This window comes from Mirounga leonina, unplaced genomic scaffold, assembly GCF_011800145.1.
Source record: "Mirounga leonina isolate KUSES-001 unplaced genomic scaffold, KU_Mleo_1.0 Mir_91, whole genome shotgun sequence".
NCBI lineage: Eukaryota > Metazoa > Chordata > Mammalia > Carnivora > Phocidae > Mirounga > Mirounga leonina.
Genome location: NW_023270839.1, coordinates 49,440,202 through 49,461,537, shown reverse-complemented (window position 1 = coordinate 49,461,537; position 21,336 = coordinate 49,440,202). Strand labels below are relative to the sequence as shown.

Sequence of the window (21,336 nt, the reverse complement as noted above, 5' to 3'; positions counted from 1 at the left end):
TATTAAGAAAAATATGAAATAGGTGATGGGGACTAAAGAGTACACTTCTCATGATGAAAAAAAAAAGCAAAAAACAAAAAGCGTCCCCCTCCCCCAGACCAAAGGTAAAGGAGTATCTGTGGGAGAGGAACATCCTCTTTCATTTACTGTATTTATACATATTTATTACACTTAGAGTCTTGACACCAGTGATCAGTACCACAGAAGTCTCTCTCGCGCTCTCTCCTCTCTTCAAATCTTATACCACCTAGTTCATCAGTTTGAGGGCACACTAAGCATTTCTTCTTTAACCAAACTTCTGGTCTTGAAACAGAGATAACCCCAGGCTGAGTTCAAGTTCAAACATATATCTTTCAGAAAATATCATCTTTGGAAAGCTCTCAAAGTCTCTGTGCACGCAGTATAATATATACTCCTATGTGCTCATCAATCACAACATGAATTCTTTCTATACTGTACTGTTGGCAGTATTGCATATTTATGTGTCAGCAGGTATTTAAAAATCCTATACTAGTCATCTTTTAGTTGTATAGGAGTTGGATCTAGGACATGGCACCATTAAACCCATTTCCAATTTTAATAATCTGCTCAATATCACATCACTGGCTGGAATGAAAGTTCAAAGGTCCCAACTCCTCAGTCTTTGAAAAGTCAGTCAAATACCACTGAGTTGAGTTGAATGAGACTGTAGCTAAACTCTAGCAGTCACTTTATAGAAAGGACACTCACCAAGGACTTGGCAGGTTTGGGATTTAGTCTTGCCACTAACTGTGTAACCTTGGGCATCTCAGCAAATTTCTCTGGGTCTCAGTCTCCCTAAAAAGGGAGACAATATAGAAAAATCCTGAAACCTACTACTTCATAGGGCACTTGTGAGGATTAAATGAGATCAACTCTGTAGAGCCGATCTATAAATCTCAAAGCTAAGCAAATGTAACATTGCAAATGACTAAGACAATTAACAACCTGCAAATGTTAAAAGTGATGTCATATTATAGAATCTTCATGTTTTTTCAAACAGAAAAAGCAAAACAGAAAAATGCATCTTTCTTTTGAGTCCTGAGAGCCACCTGCCCCAGCAGTGAGGCTCTCTGACCATGGGTTTGGTGGAGGCAGCTGGAGAGGAAGAGCTAAAAGCTAAAGTCCAATCCCCTGCAGGCCACAAGTCAGACTGGCAGTATGTTCTGGTCCAAGACAGGCCCGATCTAAGGCTGAGAGAGAGAGAGAGAGAAGTGTCTAACCGCTCTGTAGTTTCTACTATGCTAAGCTGCACTGAAAACAACTTGCCACTCTGTGGTTTGGCATTAGAAGGAGAGAAGGTATTCTAATTGTGACTCCTCCTCTCATCGTGTTATTCGGTGGTATCTGCCCACAAATAGACACACACACTTTCATAAGATTCCCCAGAGCTGTTTGAGCAGACAAGAACATGGACACTACAACAAGAATTTATGTTTAGTTTCACAGATCAACTTGAGATAAAGGTTCAAAGTGATTTACAAAGGAGAAATGATAAATTGTTCAACCATTCTGGATGCTCTGAAGGACAATGGCCTGCCTGGGTAGCCAGTCTGAGCAGGTGGCACTTCCTTATCTCTCCATCTTACAATATAGAGACAGGCTGAAGAATAATGGGCCAGTCTAGTTTAAGAGGTAAAGGGAAAACGGAGAAGTCTGGAAAGAGGGAAACAAAATACTAGGGCTTCTAATTGGTTCACAACCATGAAAATAGTTATAATCAAAATACAGACCTATGGAGATTTCCAGAATAGGATTTCTTGTATGATGAGTATCTCATAAATCTTTATTATGGAGCTTGTGATGATGTTAATTTAGGTAGGAGTATTATATGATTCTATGTACCACACAGTAGCAATTTTTCAAATATTAATAACTTGACTCCTTTAGTTTAAAAAAAGAAACTCAAAATGACCTGACTTCAGATGATAAATTTCTCATCCAAAAGTTATTTCAGAAAACAAGCCACTCTTTCCAGAACAAATGGACAGGGTTCCTCCTGCTGGTTGTTGATTTGACCTCTTTCCCTTACCCGATATTTTCTCTACCAGAGAGCAAAGTGACTTCTTCTGGGCCTCCCATTTTCATTTATCTTTCTTGAAAGGAATTTACATTCCTTCCCTAAAAGGGCAGCTGGCTTGAACTGCAGGAATTTCCAAAGAGATTCCACTCCCTAAGAAGAATGATTTCCACAGGACTTCTAAGCTTCCCCAAATTTTGAAATAGGAACAAAACACGAGCTGGATCTTCATGTAAGATTCTCTTTTTTAATGGGAGAAAAATCATCTCATAGTCGTTCTGACTACATACGGAGAAACCTATTTAACCTGCCCGATTCTCTGAAAGGGAAAAAAAGCTCTGTGAGAGACTGAGCCAAGGTGACATCCTCCAGGAGTCGTTTCCACGTGAGCTGCAGCAAGAGAACAAAACCAGGCTGGGGAAGGTTGAATCTTGTACGATCCGCCATAGGTCCTCTTTCTGGACAAGTTACTGGTTCTGCGAAGGTGGCAATGCCAAATTCATGCAACAGGAGCGCTTTCCGTGAAGAGCACAAACAGGAAGAGATGCACATGCTGGGCACAGTGACCCTGGCGTGCTTGCCCGCTCAGACGGCCCCCCTCCCTGAGCTGCTTCTCCAGAGGAAGCCAGAAGCCCATCAAAAGGGACAGCCAGCCAGGGGTAGTTACACACCCACCAACATGGATAAAACATTGCCACAAAAACAGGAGCCTGCGAGGAAACGGAGTTGTCTGAGTTAATAAGGATGAGGGAGGACAGAGAAGGAAAAGGAAAACTATTCATTTGCAGCAATTGAGCATTCAAACAAGTATCTGATGGCTCCTTAGCACCTTCCATCTGTGAAAAATCCTGAAGTGATCCAGCCAGAGCCCCATAAAGTGGGTTGGGGAGCCCTTTAGCCACCGATCAGTCACCTGTTCGAAATGGAAAAAAAAAAAAAAAATGCTTCCAGAGCCAGAGCCCTCTCCTGAGGCCTTCTCGAGACCCAGGTCAAAGCGCACAATGCTTACACAACCTGATCTTAGCGGGGAAACAACCTGATAATTGTTCCTCACACACAACCTGAAAAGTTTAATTCCAAACATTCCCTTCAGTACAGGGGTTCATTTTCTGTGTTGCCCATGACAACTGCTCTGCATACCTTTGAGTCAAATCTGCCATTATAAAGCATTTATGTTTATAATAATCATCATCTCAACCTAGACAGCTAACTTTAAAAAGCAGAATGTGGGGAGCTTTGACTGTAAATCCCCATTAAAAGCAGCTGGGAAGAAGACAGCAGCCTATGCGTCTAATACTAGCGGCCCTTCCAGAATGCCCATACGCCTGGAGCCTGTAAAGAGGATGCCCATACATCTTGCTGTCCTTTCAACACTGGGGAGTGGGACAGATATTCAGGTTAAGGCAACACAGCGGGGAGGCAGGGGGAGAAGGTGGACATCTGGCACCACAGTAGGGAAGTGGCTGTGGAATAAATCAGTTGTCAAACAGAGTGGTATTACCCATTCTCCTTTATTTGACTCTTTCTCCCACAGGCTCCTTGAAATGCTAGCGTTTGTTGGGGGAAGTCTGCTCTTGTCCTCTTTTCTCATGGACACACTCCCTTCAGCAAGCTCATGGCTTCGATCATCATAATGTATTATTGACTTCCACATTTGTAACCCAGACTTGCCTTAGAGCTTTAGATTCATCTCTACAATGGCCTACTTGAACCCCCCTACCCCGTATGTCCCATCCCATAGACCCTTAAACTCAACATAACCAAACCCAAACTCTTCTTCCCACCAAAACCCCTGTTCTTCCAGTGCTCCCTCTTCTTGGTGAATGGCGCCATTATCTGTCCCAACATCTGTCTAAGAAATCAAATTCATTCTGGATTTCTCCTCCATCTTCACTCCCTACATCTAATCAATCACCAATTTTAATCGATTCTGTTCCCAAATAACTTTTAAATTATCCTCTTGTCTCCATCATCTATTGCTACCATTATCACAGGCATGGAGTACTACAAAAGATTTCCAACTGATTTCCCTGCCTCTCATGTGACTCCCCTCAAACACCAGAGCCACCTTTCAAAAAAACTGGATACTGCCTGCCTAATATTTAAACTTCCTAGTGGCTCCCACCATCTTCACAGGAGAAAGGCCTGGCCTGGCCTCCCTTTCCAGTCTTATTTCTCATGTTTCTTTCACTTTTGCCATACTGAACTACCAGCAGCCAGCCCCCCCGGCTTCCACCCACCAGGTGTGCTCTCTGATCGGGGCCTCTCTTCACCCCTCATCTGCCTGAGGGATTTCTAGTTACTCTTTCAAAGCCATTATCATGTGTCAGTTCTGTCAAAGAGAGAAAGCACTGAATACCCTAAACCTCCTTTCTGTGTTTCTTGTATACATCTCTGTTATTACAGACAGCACACTTTTTGGGTCTGAAGACCAGATATTTGTATCAGCAGGGCCTACCACAGAGCAAGGCACATTGTGCAATACGTCTATACAACATACTGAGAAAGGCTACATCTGATCTGGTGTAGCCACAGCGTTATTTACTCAGAGCAGCTAGAATATGTGAACAGCTTTTATGAAACAGATGGAAGTTGGCACGGTGATGGGGAGGGGGCAATGGCAGACTAATCTGAGAAATGAACACTCATGACCTGACGACGCAAATGAGTAAAATCTGAACGATGAGGGCTGTCCGCTGAGTCTAGGCTGCCCTAGAGGCTTGGTGGTTTTGCACTGCACAAACCTACACAAAATGACAATGTTCTTCAACATTCCATTCAATTTCCTCTCCTTTTCCCCAAAGAAAACAATAATTACAAAATACAGGACTCTTCAAAAATATTCCACATTTGTCTTTTATTCTTCCATTGATGGGCTCAGTCAGCCTAGTACACCTTCAGTCTACTTCCACTTTATCAGCAGGAAACCTCACTTCCATCTCACATTACACATTTTACAGTGCCTCAGTGAACCTTAAGTGAGATGGATATTGTAGGGAATGAATTGTAGAGGGCCAAAAGTGAGAAACACTGAAGATCACATACACCATCCATCTGCACCATTTTGTCACATTACACAAAAGCACATCTGCAAACAGGAGAAAGCATAGAATGAAAACCCGCAAATGTGAAACAGATATCCAGTACAACCTTGGTACAACCTTGCTCTAATAATACAGGCTGATCACTCCTTGACCTCAATTCCTTGATCGACCTAGGAGTATTGCTTTGTTTGCTGCTACAGAGCCAAGACCCACACACACTCAATGCTGTTACAAATATATTAAAAATGGATTAAGTATTTAATATATAAATGCCATCTGGGCCCCAGGTACTCAGAACTCCATGCTACAGGAATCTGCTATGAGCTCTGTCAGGTAGGCCAGATTATTTATAGCTTGAATTGCTGCAAAAATGTTCACATGCCCAAGAAACCCATTTTGGAGTCTAGAGAGAAATTCAAAAAGGCAACTGTATAAGATTTTACTATTTCATTTGTAGCTTGTACCCACTAAATCTTTTCATGCTCTCACTCAGCATGTGGATCAAAAGAAAATCACTTGTGTTTCTGAGCTAGTAATTGGGGTTGACAGAATGACACCCAGGATGTTCACATTAGAGAAACTGAGGTACAGTGCAGTTCAATAACCATCTCAGACACAGATTAGGAGTTCAATTAATTTGAATCCCAATTTATAATTCCCAACTGTTTTCTCACCTTATTCACGAGAGCCATGGCTTCCTTTTCCCACTAGACTATTCATTTTGATTCCAGATTTACGTGAGTACCCAAACCCCTTCCTTCCTAAACCAATTCCCAGTTGACACTCTTAGGAACTTCCGTCTGCATTCAGCCCTGAAATGAGGTGGACACTGACCTATGATGGCTACGAGTATGTACAGTTGGGTGCTGACCAATGGCTGTCTGTGAAGTTTCAATATTGGAACATACTTGTACTGAATTATGAAAGTGGAAGTGGTTTTCCCTCTATAGTTTTTTCCTTATTACTAAGCCAGTAATTAATCGCCTGTGTTGATAGTCTGAACTAGTTGTAAACTCCTACCAATCAGTTATTCCTGTTAATGCTTTTTCATTTAGTGTCTTGCTTTCTCAGCATCCACCCAGATGAGATAAACAAAGACTCTGGAGTCAAATACAATAAAAGATGGTGGTGTCCACAGTTCACCTCTACTTACTACAAGCTTTTAACAAGATACTTCCATAGGTGGAAGAAGGAAACAGCCCACTGTTGTAACAGGGAAGTGCACATCTTCACCAAGCTCTGTGAACTCTTTCCTTGAGAACAAAGACCTGGACTCCTTCAAAAAGAGAAGATATGTACTACCCCAAATTTGGAACTCTTGAAAAAGTAAGGCAGAAATTTCTACTTTTTGCTTATGTGAGATTTTTATAATCTTCCCCACAGTAATTTCATCCAAATTTCTTATGTGGTCTCACATAGCAACATTTATTATAAAATGATCTCATAAAAGCAGTGATAAAGAATGTCCCATTGAGACTGAGCCATAACTTTACCAACTGGCCACTTTGCTTATCGGCAAACGTCATTTGTCCATTCAGGGACAAAACTGAGGCACGGCAGGGCCAGTCTACTACTCAGGTATGAGATAATAGGACAGGTTCCATGTAGGAGGCAAGAGGCAGCCCATCATGAAGCTGGTGACCCTTTGCAAAAGTAATTATTCTTCTCTGGCCTCAGTTTCCTCCTGTGTATGATGATGAATGATGAATGCTGGCCCTTCTAAAGTTGTCTTGAGTCTACTTTGGGGTTTATGTGTTTGGTCAGTGGCTACCCAGATTCTTTGAAAGGAGAAAAAAGCAAGGTAGATTTTATTTAGAACAGGGAAGTTTCAAGTGCATGCTTAAATCTGTGTTAAGTTTTATTTAGAGAGCAGGGAAGTTAAGGGCTGGAGGCCAGCCAATATGCAGCCCACAGAGACAGGTTTGATCTGCTGGGTGGTGGCTCCCCAAGTGATGATGAGGGGATAAAAGGAGACATGAATGAGACAGAAATAGAAGTTGAAGGTTAAATATTGTCTGGGCATCAATTTGGCCTTTCCTTCACCAAAACACTTAACAAAAGTAGGCTGTGCTCACTGCCTCCACAGCCTTCCTGTTCCATATACTCTCTAACTGGCTGCAGCTGGTATCTGCTCCCATTATTACCAAGATTGCATTTTCTTGAGGTTTACTAAAGATTGAACTCCTGCCTTTTCCTTATTCTGTTCAAGCTTTCTGCAATCCTGCACTCTCTGATCTGTGGGTCCTTGCCCTCTGCTATGTCTTTTCCAATGTTCCTGCTTTGGGTCACTTAGATGGGTAGGCCTTTTCCTGATTTTGTAGACTCTCCACTATAATCACATACATTTCCAGTTTGAACTAAATCAAGTCTATGAGAAGATTGGGTAGCCATATTTCTAGTCTTGATCTCCCTTTTGAGTACCAAACCTACATTTTTATCTGGCTATGGGTTTCTCTAGAATTGGCTATCCTATGGGCATGCTCCACAGAAAGCTCATCTTTCTGGCTTTTCTAATTCATATTTCATTTAATGGCATCACCATCCTCCTGGGGTGGTCTCTCATCCTATATCCAGCCTCTCACCAGACATGGTCTACCACCTGTTTCAGCTCTTTTACCACTTGCCCCTTCTTTCCCACTGTTCAGGGGCTCAATATTATTTACCTGGACTACTGCAATAGCATCATGACTGGTTTCCCTTCTGGACCCTTCCATCATAGTTTTCTTCCGAAATCATTTCACCACAGTGTTTTTCCAAAATCATTGATCTTATGTTATCCCTCTCTTTAAAAATCCTTAGTCGTTTCCCATAAAACACAAACTAAAGTCTAACTTCTTGAATTCATCATTCAAAGCTCTAAATGTGGTCCCAGATCTTTCCATAGCCAAATTTTTCAGTATTCTCTCCATGCACTGCATTCACCACTAACAGTGTGAAGTCCTGAGATAGTGTTAACAATGACTTCTTTCATTGTTTAGTTGTCATTCATCTTTACATTTCCACATACCACTCTGAACCTTCATTATAATCTGTCTTGTTTAAGATTTATTTATGCCTTTGTCTCCCCCCCCCCCCCGGAATATAAGCTCCCCTTGAGGATGAGGTTTTGTCTTATTCACATGTATTTCTGTAAACCCATGGAAGGTCAAGAAATATTTACTGAATGCCTATTATGTACATGGTACTATTCTGGATAGTATATACTGCTATCTGATGCTAAATATATTAGATTAACAATGTAACAAGGATATAAGCATTAATAAACTATGGTCCCTGCCACTGGGAAGCTCAAGTGTCACAGAGGGGAGGGGAGGGATGTGATTTTAATTGTATAATAGTACTGTTGTAGAATCGTACAACTGTAGCATGATAGTGCAGTGATAGAGAAATCCACTAAGTACAGAATGGGTACCCAGAGAGGAGCTGTCAACATGTTCTCAGAACATCAGAGAAGAAAATTCACAGAGCTGGATTCTTTAAGAAAACAGGAGCCCTCTAGGTACATGAGAAGAGAGTGGAGGAATAAATAGGTACCATTTACTGAATGTTTTCTTTGTGCCAAATGATGCTCTGAGCACTATATACATCACTATGTACATATTGACTCCTGTGATTTTTCACAATGGCTTTAAGAAGAATGGTGGATTTTCTCCACTTTACAGATAAAGATACTGGGCTTAGAAAGGTGTAGGAACCACCCGGGGTGCTTGCTAACAATGCAGTTTCCCAGGCCTCACTGACTCTGATTCTGTAGGTATGGGATGCGGCAGAGGAAGGTACATACCTAATGAGGACCCCTCCTCAGGTGATACTGAAATAGGTCACCTGTACATGGCAGTGCTCTTCCCAGAAGTGCAGTCCAGAGAGAAGAACCAGTGTGTGCAAGGCTGGGTAGCATGAAATAGGAGCTATTTATAATTTGTTCTAGAGGATGAAACTATAGGGATCAATAACTAAGGATACCTGCCCTCAAGAAGCTCAGTGTCAAATGATCTAAAATCTCCAATTCATTGTTTTTTTAACTGAAAAAACAGTCAAAATCACCTGTAATTACTACTACTCTAACATAGGCATTAATTGCATATTACCATTTTGTAGGTGAATTTTTTAAAAAGTTATGATCATACTATTTATTTGGTATTCTGCTATTTTCATGTGATATTTTACAAAAAAATGTTTTCCACAATTTTATATGGTCTTCATAATTACTATTTAATGGCCACAAACATTCCATTGGACATTACCATAATTTATTAAATTTTTCCTTAATATCAGACACTCAAGTTTGTTACCAATTTTTGGCAGTGCTAAAGTTCTTGAGGATGTTAGCATTTAGTAGTTTTCTCTCATAATTTTTTTTAAAAGATTTTATTTATTTATTTGACAGAGAGAGACCACAAGCAAGGGGAGGGAGAGAGGGAGAAGCAGGCTCCCCGCAGAGCAGGGAGCCCGATGTGGGACTCGATCCCAGGACCCTGGGATCATGACCTGAGCCGAAGGCAGACGCTTAACGACTGAGCCACCCAGGCGCCCCTTCTCTCATAATTTTAAGGAAAAACGTTTACATCTTTGAAGTAATGAGAAAGAAAGCATGTAAGTGCAGAACCTATCTAAATACACTCAGACCAGTACCTAATATTAAAGAATAATGAGTGATCTAAAAAAATGTTGAGCAGTAATTTTCCATTATTGGAAAGGAGTTTCACCACATAAACACATGTGCATTATAACAATTTTATTATGAGGTAGGTAGAGAAATTAGTATCCATTCATGTGAAAACCAAGAGAGATTACATGGCTTACTTGGGGATATACAGAGATTGATTCAGAATTTGGACCCATGTCAGCTTACTCCAAATCAACTCTTCTTTATTATGTGTTGTGATGTCTTTTAGTTTAAGACCAATACAACTACTAAAGCTATTCACATTGAATGAAAACCAGAATAAAGCTATGGACTGAATTGTGTCCTCCCTACATTTATATGTTGAAGTCCTAACCCCTAATGTGCTGTACTCTTTCCCTTGCTCTCACCTCCGTGCCCCCTCCACCCCCCCACATTAGACACAGCAAGAAGGCAGCTGTCTACAAGCCAGGAGGAGAGTCCTCCAGTCTCCAGAACTGGGAGAAAAGACATTTCTGCTGTCTAGCCATCTGGTCAGTCCACGGTGTTTTGTTATGGCAGCCTGAACTGACTAAGATTTGGTCCTGAGAAGTGGAGTACTACTGTAACAAATACCCACAAATGTAGAAGCAGCTTTGGAATTGGGTAGAAGCTGGAAGAGTTTTGAGATTCATGACAGAAAAAGCTTAGATAATCATGAACAGACTATTGCGAAATATGAATATTACGGGTGATTCTGGTGACGAATCAGACAGAAATGAGGAACATGTTATTAGAAACTGGAGAAATGATAAAAAACAAATGACAAAGAACTTGGCTAAACTGTTCTAGTATTTTATGGAAGGCAGAACTTGTTAGCAATGAAATTGTATATTTGGCAGAGAGATTTGTAAGCAAAGTGGTGAAGGAGCAGCTTGTTTCTTTCTAACTGCTTATAGTATAAATGCAAAAGGGGAGAGAGAAATTGAAGAAGGAATTGTTAAGCAAAAAGGAACCAAGACTTGAAGATCTGGAAAATTCTCAGCCTATCCATACTGCAATAAACAAGAAAGCTAGTTCTAAAAAGAATACTAAAGGCGTGGTTGAACAACCATTTGTCTAAAGAGATCAGGGGTGTGACTCATGGACTTAATCAGTCATCTCAGGAGAAGCCAGAAATAGAAAGAGGATTCTCCCAGCAAAGACACTGCCAGTTTGAGCTAAAGAGAAAGCAGGATGGAATGAAGGAAAGCTGTTGGCCTTTTTGGATTCTACAGGACTGGTCCACAGAGCTATGCAGCTGTGCAAGGGCACTATTCTTTAAGGAAAGGGAAGAATGACCCTGAAGGTATTTCAGAGATAGTCAGGGCTAATTACTCCCATCACAAACCTAAGAGACAAGGCTGTTTCCTCCTGGGTTTCAAAGGGTAGGCCTGTCTCTCCAGATTTGGAAAGCCAGGATGACCAGTACCTCAGTGGTAGGCTACCCTAGCAGAGAGCCATGTGGATGGTGCCTCACAGAGGGCAGCGTGGGTGGGGCTCTTACCAAGAGCCAAAGGAGCAGGGTGTTTTGCAGAGCCATGGGAGCGATGCTGCCACCCCAGTGGGCCTGGAGCGTACAGTGCTGAATCAAAGAGGATTATTTGTGAGCCTTCATATCTAATGGAATTTGCCTTGCTAGGTTTTGAACTTGCTTGGGATCCATCACCACTTCTTTCCTTCTGAATTCTCCCTTTTAGAATGGGATTGTCTATCCTACTGCACCATTGCATTTTTTTAATTGAAATATAATTAACATAGTGTTATATTAGTTTCAGGTGTACAATATAATGATTCAACAATTCTATGTATTACTCAGTGCTCATCACTATAAGTATACTCTCAATTCCCCTCACCTATTTCACCCATCCCTCCATCCAGGTCCCCCCTACAACCACCAGTTTATTCACTGTATTTAAGATGGTATTTTTTTTTTTTGTCTTTTTATCATCTGTTCATTTGTTTTGATTTTAAATTCCACATATGAGTGAAATCGTATGGTATTTGTCTTTCTCTGTCTGACTTATTTCACTTAGCATTATACCCTCTAGGTCCATCCATGTTTTACAAATGTCAAGATCTCATTCTTTTCTAGGCTGAGTAATATTCCATTGTGTATATATTCATCTTCTTTATCCATTCATCTATAGACATCTGGGCTGCTTCCATATCTTGGCTATTGTGAATAATGCTGCAATAAACATAGGGGTACACAGATCTTTTCAAATTAGTGTTTTTATTTTCTTTGGCCACCACTGTATTTTGGAAGCACATAACTTGTCTAGTTTCATAGGGTCATGGCTTAGAGAGGAAATCTGCCTCAGGATGAATCAGACCCTGAGTTACACCCATATCTGATTTAGATGATATTTAGATGAGATTTTGGACTTTAGAGTTGATGCTGGAATGATTTAAGACCTTTGGACCTATTGGGATGAACTGAATATATTTTGCATGTGATAAGAACATGAATTTGGGGAGGGTAAGGGGCAGAATGCTATAGACTGAATTCTGAGTCTTGAAAATTCGTATGTTGAAGTGCTAACCCCTGAGATATTGTGATTTATAAGAGAAAGTCAAATATATATTTCTCAAATATATTTAGTCTTCATTCATGGTTCCTGACTCACAGTAACCCAAACCCTTGGAATTTCATAAGTACTGAGAGTGACAAAGGTGTCTCTTGTTATGTTAATAAGGTGACTTTTGGACCCCACTTAGGGATGGGGGCTGGTTGCCAGGGGAACCAACCATGCACGCGATTGAAGCGTTGGAATTTGCAGTCCCACCAGGACCTCCAAACTCCTCAGGAGAGGGAGAGTGGCTGGAAGTTGAATCAATAGCCAATCACCAATGATTTAATCAACCATGACTATGTAATGAAGCCTCCACAAACCCCCAAAAGGATAGAGTTTGAAGAGCTTCCAAGTTAGTGAACAGATGGAGATTTGGGAAGTACGGTGCACATGGAAGTTCTGTGCCCTTTCTCCATACCTTGCTCTATGCATCTCCTCTATCTGGCTGTTCTTGAGTTATATCCTTTTCTTTCTTTCTTTTTTTTTTTAATTTTATTATGTTATGTTAGTCACCATACAATACATCATTAGTTTTTGATGTAGTGATCCACGATCCATTGTTTTCGTGTAACACCCAGTGCTCCATGAGTTATATCCTTTTCTAATAAGCTGGTGATCTAGTAAGTAAGATGCTTCTCTGTGAGCTGATCTAGCAAATTATTTGAACCCAAGGAGGGTGTTGTGGGAACCTCTGATTTATAGCCTGTTGGTCAGAAGCACAGGTAACAACCTGCGCTTGTGACTGGTGTCTGATGTTTGTGGAGGGGGACAGGTAGACTGAACCCTTGACCTGTGAGATATGGTGCCATCTCCAGGTAGATAAGTTGAATTGAGTTGAATTGTAGGACACCCTTTTGGTGTCCAAGAATTGCTTGGTGCTGTGTGGGAAGTATGCCCCCCCTCCACATTGGAAATTGAGTCTTGGAACACATGGAAGGCACAATTGGACCATATTTGGAGATAGGGCCTACAAAGAGGTAATTAAGGTGAAATGGTCATAAGGGATGGGCCCTGATATGGATTAGTATCCTTATAAGAAGAGACACCAGACAGCCTCCATCCCCCCTTGGCCATGTTAAAGATATGGTGAGAAGGCAACCATCTGCAAGCTAGAAAGAGAGTTCTCACTAGAAATTATATCAGCCAGAACCTTTATCTTGGACTTTCTGGTCTTCAGAACTGTGACAAAATTAATTTCTATTGTTTAAGCCACCCGGTCTATGGTATTTTGTTATAGCAGCCTGAGCAAACTAAGACAACACCCAAAGTAATGATCTTAGTACTCTATCACTGCAGTAGACTTGGCATTTAAGGGGGCAGTATCCTTTGGCTTTCAAATTGCTAAATTCTAGCACTGATTTCCTTTTGCAACATTTTAAAGACCTTTTAGTCTCTTCAAGAGACAATCACACCTGTTAGCCTACTCTAAATTCCATTAGTATGGGAAGGGATATTTTAAGAAGACAAACTTGTTTGTGTGGGCCAACTGCTGTTCTCTTCTGCTTACATCTGCAAAAGTAGGGTTCACAGTGTCCTGGTAGTTTATTCCTCTAAGGTTGTACAATCAATTGGGTACTTCTAGAAACACCCAGAGGGTCTTCAAAGAGACATTTATATTCACCATTTAGTGTAAAACATCCTTTCCCAAACCTGCCAACAACTCCCAGTATATAACCACTCGCCACCTGTTCTTTGGAGATTGCTTCTGCATCATTACAAGCAAAGAAATCAATACTAGACCATTGATTTGGGAAAGAGACAAGATTGCACAGCAATAATACATAAAGTTAGTCAAGCCCTACTTCTCAATTGTTTTGAAAGAACAGATAGTTCAATGCCCCATTCTGAAATAGGTACTCATCCTGCATTGGCGATCTTATAGCAATAAAGGCCCAAGATAGATGAGGCACCATAACCCCAATTGACTTTACAGCTCTTGAGTGCTACAGAGAATCTCAAAATGCCTTTTTAGACTCAACAGTAATGTATTAACTAGAATCCAGCTCCCCTCTCTGCAGTCTATCTCTCAGTTTAATTTAAAAAGTGTGGGCCGGGGCCCAGGGTCACTCTGCCAGTGCCACCAAACAGTTAAGTGGTGTGGGTGCTGCAACCGCAGAGAGGAGTTGAAGGTCTGGTCCAAATATGTATTCTGTCATGAGAGGTAAAGCCAATTGTTTACCTTATCCATTAATTTACTAAGACACCATCTGTCTTTCTAAGCCAAATTAACATGTAAAAGTCATTTAGATATGTTAATTGGTTTTGAACCAGGAAATAGATTCAATAAAAAGGGACTACGGGCATGAAGAACATTACCTGTTTACCTAGAACTTCATGTTTTTAAAGACTCACATGCATTAGATCCCTTGATCCTAACTCCAATCCTACAGACTATCACTGTAAACATCTTAAAGAGGAGGAAATTAAGGCTCTTAAAGTAACCTAGGGAAGACACTATTGGAGAGCGAAAGGAGTGAACACTCATCAGGGATTTTTTTTTTTTAAAGATTTATTTATTTATTTGAGAAAAAAAGGGAGAGTGAGCACGAGAGAGAGAGCAAGCACCAGAAGGAGGAGAGGCAGAGGGTGAGGGAGAAGCAGACTGCCCGCTGAGCAGGGAGCCGGACGTGGGACTCCATCCTAGGACCCTGAGATCATGACCTGAGCCAAAGGAGGACACTTAACCAACTGAGTCACTCAGGAGCCCCTTATCTGGGATGTTTTATCCTCCTTTAGCCAAACAGCCCCAAAGATTGGTACCATTATTATCCTCTTTTAAAGCTTAGGAAATTGAGACTCAGAGTAGCAACTTGTGACAAAGCTACTAAGGAGCAGAGCCAGGACTTGAACCCCGATCTTTTGGACTTCAAAGTCCATTCTTTATTGGGTTTCAGTTTACGATAGCAAGGTAGGAAGATCCATGGACACACTGAGTCTACAGCCACATATGGAACAATTTCCTTTTAAGAAAATCCAAAGGCTGGGGTGCCTGGGTGGCTCAGTTGGTGAAGCGTCTGCCTTCGGCTCAGGTCATGATCTCAGGGTGCTGGGAATCAAGTCCCACGTCCAGCTCCCTGCCCAGTGGGGTGTCGGCTTCTCCCTCTGCCCCTCCCCACCACTGCTCATGCTTGCTCTCTCTCTCAAATAAATAAATAAAAAATCTTAAAAAAAGAAATCCAAAGGCTGGCTGAGTGATGACTACACACTGGGCAAACAAGAAGAAAACCACATTGACATGGGTAGGAGAGAATCGGACACAATCTTGCCATAAACTCCACCCCTGGTGCAGCATCCCATAACAGGGAGGGAACTCAAAACCTGGAGCTTCTCCCTGAGGAGTGAAGGGTTTAAATCCTACCTCAGGTATCCCAACCTTTAAGGCATACACTTGAGAGACAAGTCTCCAAAACATCTAACTTTGAAACCCAACAGGGCTTGTGTCCTGAGACCCACAAGACTGTAGCAATCTGAGAAACCCTTCTTAAAGAACCTACCTGCTGGGACTTCCCCACCCAAGAGGCAGCCAATTGTGCCTGGACTTAAAGTGAAGGAGGCTCACCTGCTTATATTAAAGCACCGGTGTGAGGGGCAGACATCTAATTTAACATACACATCTAGGAGCCTGCTGGAACACTTTCCAGGGACAAAGACTAGCAGGTACCATCTTTACGCTTTCCCTTTGCCAGGCTCCAGGGCACCAGTATCCCACAGAATGGAACTTTTATGTGTGTCTGGTGGCCTGAGTTTTATGGCTGTTGTCTAGGGGACGCCTCTTGATTGCCTGGCTCTGGAGGCCAGGTGAGTTTGTGTTCCTGGTCCCATGGGACTGTAATAATAGGTATCACCCAGAAAAAAGCTTATACCCGTCTGACACCCTGAATTTTGTTATTACTATCAGGGGACTGCTCTATATCATCTGGCTCTGGCAGCCAGTGAGGCTTATGCTCATGGGTTCCACAGAACTGTAACCAATGGAGAAAGAGTTCTTAAAAACTTACCACCCCCAGGGCAGAGCAAGGGGTAACAGACCCCAGGAGAGCTTGGTCTTTCTGTGAAGGAGGCCTATTAGCTAACCATGGGGCTGACTATAAACCTTCCAAAAACCTCGAGAGAGGGTGCTATCTTTCCACTTACCCTCTGCCAAGCTCCAGACGTGCCAGGGTCTCCTGGAGGGGAGCTGTACACACATCCGATGTTCTGTTTTTTGTCTGGTGTCCCAGGCTATATGGTTGCTGCCCAGAAGATGCTCCTAGATCACCTGGCTCTGGTGGCTGGGAGCCTGCTTTCCTGGGTCCCATAGGACTGTGGCAGAGAGACAGTTTCTGGCAGGCTTCCACTCTCCGGGCACTGTACAGAGAGTGGTCTGAGGCACACTCCCTAGTCTTTCTGTGAGGAAGGCCTCTTTGCATGTCCTGGATCATTGGCCTGAGGGGCAGACTTCAGGTTTGGCATATATTTAGTGGCCTAGGGAGCTGCTCTGAAGGAACATAGGCTATGATACCATCTTGGTGCTGTCTCTCTGCTTTGCTTCAGCTCACCAGGATCATACAAGATACCCTTGTCTAGAACCCTGATGTCTGTAACTGCTTCCCAGAGGATACCTCCAGATCCGCCTATGCTTACAGTCCCACAGGACTGTATATATTTGCATTTTTAAAAAGCAGATGCCTGAGGGTCTGCCTTCCAGTCAGCCTGAATTTAGGTGTTGAGACTCTCCCCTTTGGGACACTGATAGGTCTTGGCATATTCTCAACTACTGGGAGCTATTAAAAATATAATAGACTGCTTGAACAGGCACAAATTTGAGAGATGACAAAGAGGTGGGGTAGGGTTGAATGACACGGTTCATCTACATAAGACCACTCCTTTATGGCTGAGAGAGCTGGCTGTATAATCTACTGTATGGAAACAGAGACTCAAGGTAAATGAAAAAACAGACAAATATGTACCAAATGAAAGAACAAGATAAAACCCCTAAGGAAAAAGCACATTAATGAAATGGAGATAAGTAATTTACCTGATAAAGAGTTCAAAGTAATGGTCATAAAGATGTTCACTGAACTGGGGAGAAAAATGGATGAATACAGAGAGATGAAAAATATAAGAAAGTACCACACGAAAGCCACAGAGCTGAAGAATACAATAACTGAACTGAAAAATACACTATAGGGGTTCTGGGGCACCTGGGTGGCTCAGTTCGTTAAGTGTCTGACTTTGGCTTGGGTCATGATCTTGGGGTCCTGGGATTGAGCCCCATGTCGGGCTCCCCACTTGGCAGGGAGTCTACTTGTCCCTCTCCCTCTCTCTCCTTGCCTCTCCCCTGCTCATACTCTCTCTCTCCCTCTCAAATAAATAAAATCTTAAAAAAAAAAAAAAGAAAGAAAAATACACTATAGGAGTTCAATAGCAGACTAGATGAAGCAAAAGAAAGGATCAGTCAACTCAAAGATGAGGTAGGGGAATTCACTGAATCAGAGCAGCAGAAACAAACAAAAAAGAAAGAAGTGCAGATAGCTTAAGGGATGTAGAGAACAACATCAAATGGACAATGTTCACATCATAGGGCTCCTAGAAAAAGAAAAGAGAGAGAAAGGGACAGAAATCTTATTTGAAGAAATAATGGCTGAAAATTTTCCTAACCTGGGGAAATAAACAGACATCCAGATCCAGGAAGCCCGGAGAGTTCCAAATAAGAGGAACTCTAAATTAGAGACCTACACCAAGGCACATTATAATTAAAATGTCAAAAGTTAAAGACGAGGAAATATTAAAAACAGCAAGAGAAAGACAACTTGTTATATACAAGGGAACCCCCCATAAGACTCTCAATAGATTTTTCAGCAGAAACTTTGCAAGCTAGAAGGGAGTGGTACTATGTATTCAAAGTGCCAAAAAAGACCACATGCACAAACAAACCCACAAAAAACACAAAGAAAACAAAAACAACTTCCAACCAAGAATACTCTACCTAGCAAAGTTATCATTCAGAAGTGAAGGAGAAAGAGTTTTTCAGACAAGCAAAAGCTAAATGAGTTCACCACTACTAAACTGGCCTTACAAGAAATGTCAAAGGAACTTCCTTAAGCTGAAAAAAAAAAAAAGCACTAATTAGTAACAAGAACACATATTAAAGAATAAATATCACTGGAAAGGTAAACATATAGTAAAGTGAGTGGATCAATCATTTATAAAGCTAGTATAAAGACTGAAAGACAAAACTAGTAAAAATAACTATGATTACAACAATTAGTTAAGGGATACACAAAATAAAAAGATGTAAACTGTGACATCAAAAACATAAAATGAAAAAGAAACCATAAAATGTGTGGAGGGAAGAGCAATGATTTTGAGCTTTACAATGGAATGAAGCTTAAGTTGTAATCAATTTCAAATAGACTTTTATAGATATAAGTTGTTATATGTAAGCTCATGGTAACCATAAGGCAAAAACACAAAAGATAAAACAATGTAAGTGTACCATTAAAGAAACTACAAAGGAAGAGATCAAGAGAAGAAAGAGAGAGGACCTACAAAAACAGCCCAAACAATTAACAAAATGGCAATAAGCACAAACTATCAATAATTACTTCAAATGTAAATGGATAAATTCTCTAATCCAAAGACACAAAGTGGCTGAATGGATAAAAAAAATAAGACCCATCTATATGCTGTCTAAAAGAGACTCACTTTAGATGTATGGACACATACAGACTGAAAGTGAAGGGACCAAAAAAGATATTCCATGCAAATGAAAACCAAAAAAAAAACTAGGGAAGTTATACTTATATCACACATAATAGACTTTAAAACAAAGGCTGTGTTAAGAGACAAAGAAGGGAGTTACATAATGACAGAAGAATCAATCCAACAAGAGGCTATAACATTTGTTAATATTTATGCACTCAACATAGGAGGACCTAAATATATAAAGCAAATACTAACAGACCTAAAGGATGAAATTGACAGCAATACAATAATAGTAGGAGATTTAAATCAATGGATCAATCATCCAGACAAAAAATCAACAAGGAATCATCAGCCTTAAATGACACAGCAGACCAGAAGGGCTTAACAGATATATACAGAACATTCCATTCAAAAGCAAAGGAATACACATTCTTCTGAGTGCACATGGAACATTTTCCAAGACAGATCATATGTTAAGCCACAAAACAAGACTTAATAAATTTAAGAGGATTGAAATTTTATCAAGCATCTTTTCTGATCACAGTGGTATGAAACTAGAAATTAAATACACAAGGAAAACTGGGAAATTCATAAATCCGTGGAGATTAAACAACATGCTACTGAACAACTAATGGGTCAAAGAAGAAATCAAGAAATAAAAAAATACCTTGAGACAAATGAAAATGGAAATGTAACAAAGTCCATGCTTTATTTATTACATTGATGAAAACTATGGCTTATTTACAGTGAATGTAATTGGACAAGAATTCTTGATGTTAAGAGTTTTAGCTTTCTTGAAGAAGTGGTTTGTCTAGAATGGGCAATATACAGTTAAGAAATTAATATGTGACATAATGGATAAAGTGTAGGCTATGGAATCAGAGAGAACTCTGTTTAAATCCCAGCTCTACTAATTGCTAGGTGTGTGACCCTAAGCATGTCAGTTCACCTGTCTGAGCTTTATTTTCCTCATCTGTCAAATGGATAAAAAGATCTTAACCTCATAAAGATCAAATTATGTAACACCAATAATGTTCCTGGCACATCAACAAATACTGGTTATTTTCCTCTATTAAAATGTTTCTCCAAGAAGCAGAAGAGTCCTAGAATAGAGGCAAACAAGGGTCTCTTATTTGTTAGAGAATAAAGACAGAAACATAGAGTGGAAGGCACATAACAGATCTATTTGTACAGGTAGCCTCTGCAAACAGTCACAGCTTATTACAATATTGGGTGTAAGGTAGATGGATGATCAGTAACTTTTTGCTGGATGGAGGAATGCAGGAAAGAAGAGCAGACCCATCCCAATAACAGTGTGTTGGATAAAATTAAAATCAGATTTATAGTATTTTCTTACCTTGACTGCATAGTTATTAAGTGGATCTTTTGCATATGAAGCTGTATAGTAAACGGCATCACCTGCCTCACAACATGGCTTGTCACTGGTTAGCCTGAAGTCTGACCAGCTGTCCACCCCAAAACGGAGCTGGTCTTTCTGTCCAGCCATGAAGAGGTCTTCACATTTTACAGCCAGTTTCTTCAAGGCATCTGTATGAAGGCTTCGGATTTTACCCACCACTTCTTCCCGATTCTCAAGTCCTCGATAAAGTGCTTGTCTCTGTGGCTTCTGCATGCTTCGTCCCTGTCTGCAAGAGGGACCACGCCGGCTGGACAGGGACTCCATGCTGTTGGAAAATCTATCCTTAATACTGAGAGTGGTTAAGCTGGAGATACTGTTTGCCGCTGAGGGGACAGGTCTCTCCTTGTGCAAAGGTCTTTCTAAAGAGTCATAAGACTCAATGTCTAGTCCCTTGAGCTCATAACTGATGGAAGAGCCAGCACTACTGGCATCCCAGTTGGGGTCGATATCATAGGTGGGATTTGCCATTACACAAAGACTCGTTTCCATGGATTTTTGGAGGTCTTTGGGGATTGGCTCTGTATTGGCTCTTATGATCATTTTCTTTGGCAGCGGGGGTGGCGTAGGTTGGGAAGCATTAGGTGCTTCTTGGTCTGTTTTCCCACTAAAGACAATGGCATCATCCAAAGTTCCCTTAGGCTGCCGTGGCTGCTTGGGTGGTATCATGGCTGCTCTAGATTGCCCTGTATTGTTTTAAAAGAAAGAAAGAAAAATAATAGTTAAGTTTTTATTCTTGTTACATAATTGAAACTTTAGGAGAAATAAATGATGTGGCCATGAGAATATAAGAAGTCAATGACTTAATTCAAAATGTGAACAATGTCTCAGCATTTCTGTGCCAGAGAACAGAGTAATGGGCTTTGTTTTCAAAAAAAGAATTGAGATTCTCTATTCCTGCCTCCAAGAGTGCTATATTTACCCCACTAGAA

At 41.0% G+C, this 21,336-nt stretch overlaps 1 protein-coding gene across 6 annotated transcripts in view; it reads right to left on the bottom strand.

Moving 5' to 3' along the window:
• Nucleotides 1–21,336, bottom strand: part of PEAK1 (pseudopodium enriched atypical kinase 1) — a 321,626-nt gene that overhangs the window by 8,080 nt on the left and 292,210 nt on the right. For all 6 annotated transcript variants that reach the window (XM_034993978.1, XM_034993980.1, XM_034993979.1 and 3 more), the window contains one exon: nt 20,345–21,090. In XM_034993978.1, the coding sequence (XP_034849869.1) occupies nt 20,345–21,090 (746 nt within the window). The remainder of the gene's footprint in view (nt 1–20,344; nt 21,091–21,336) is intronic.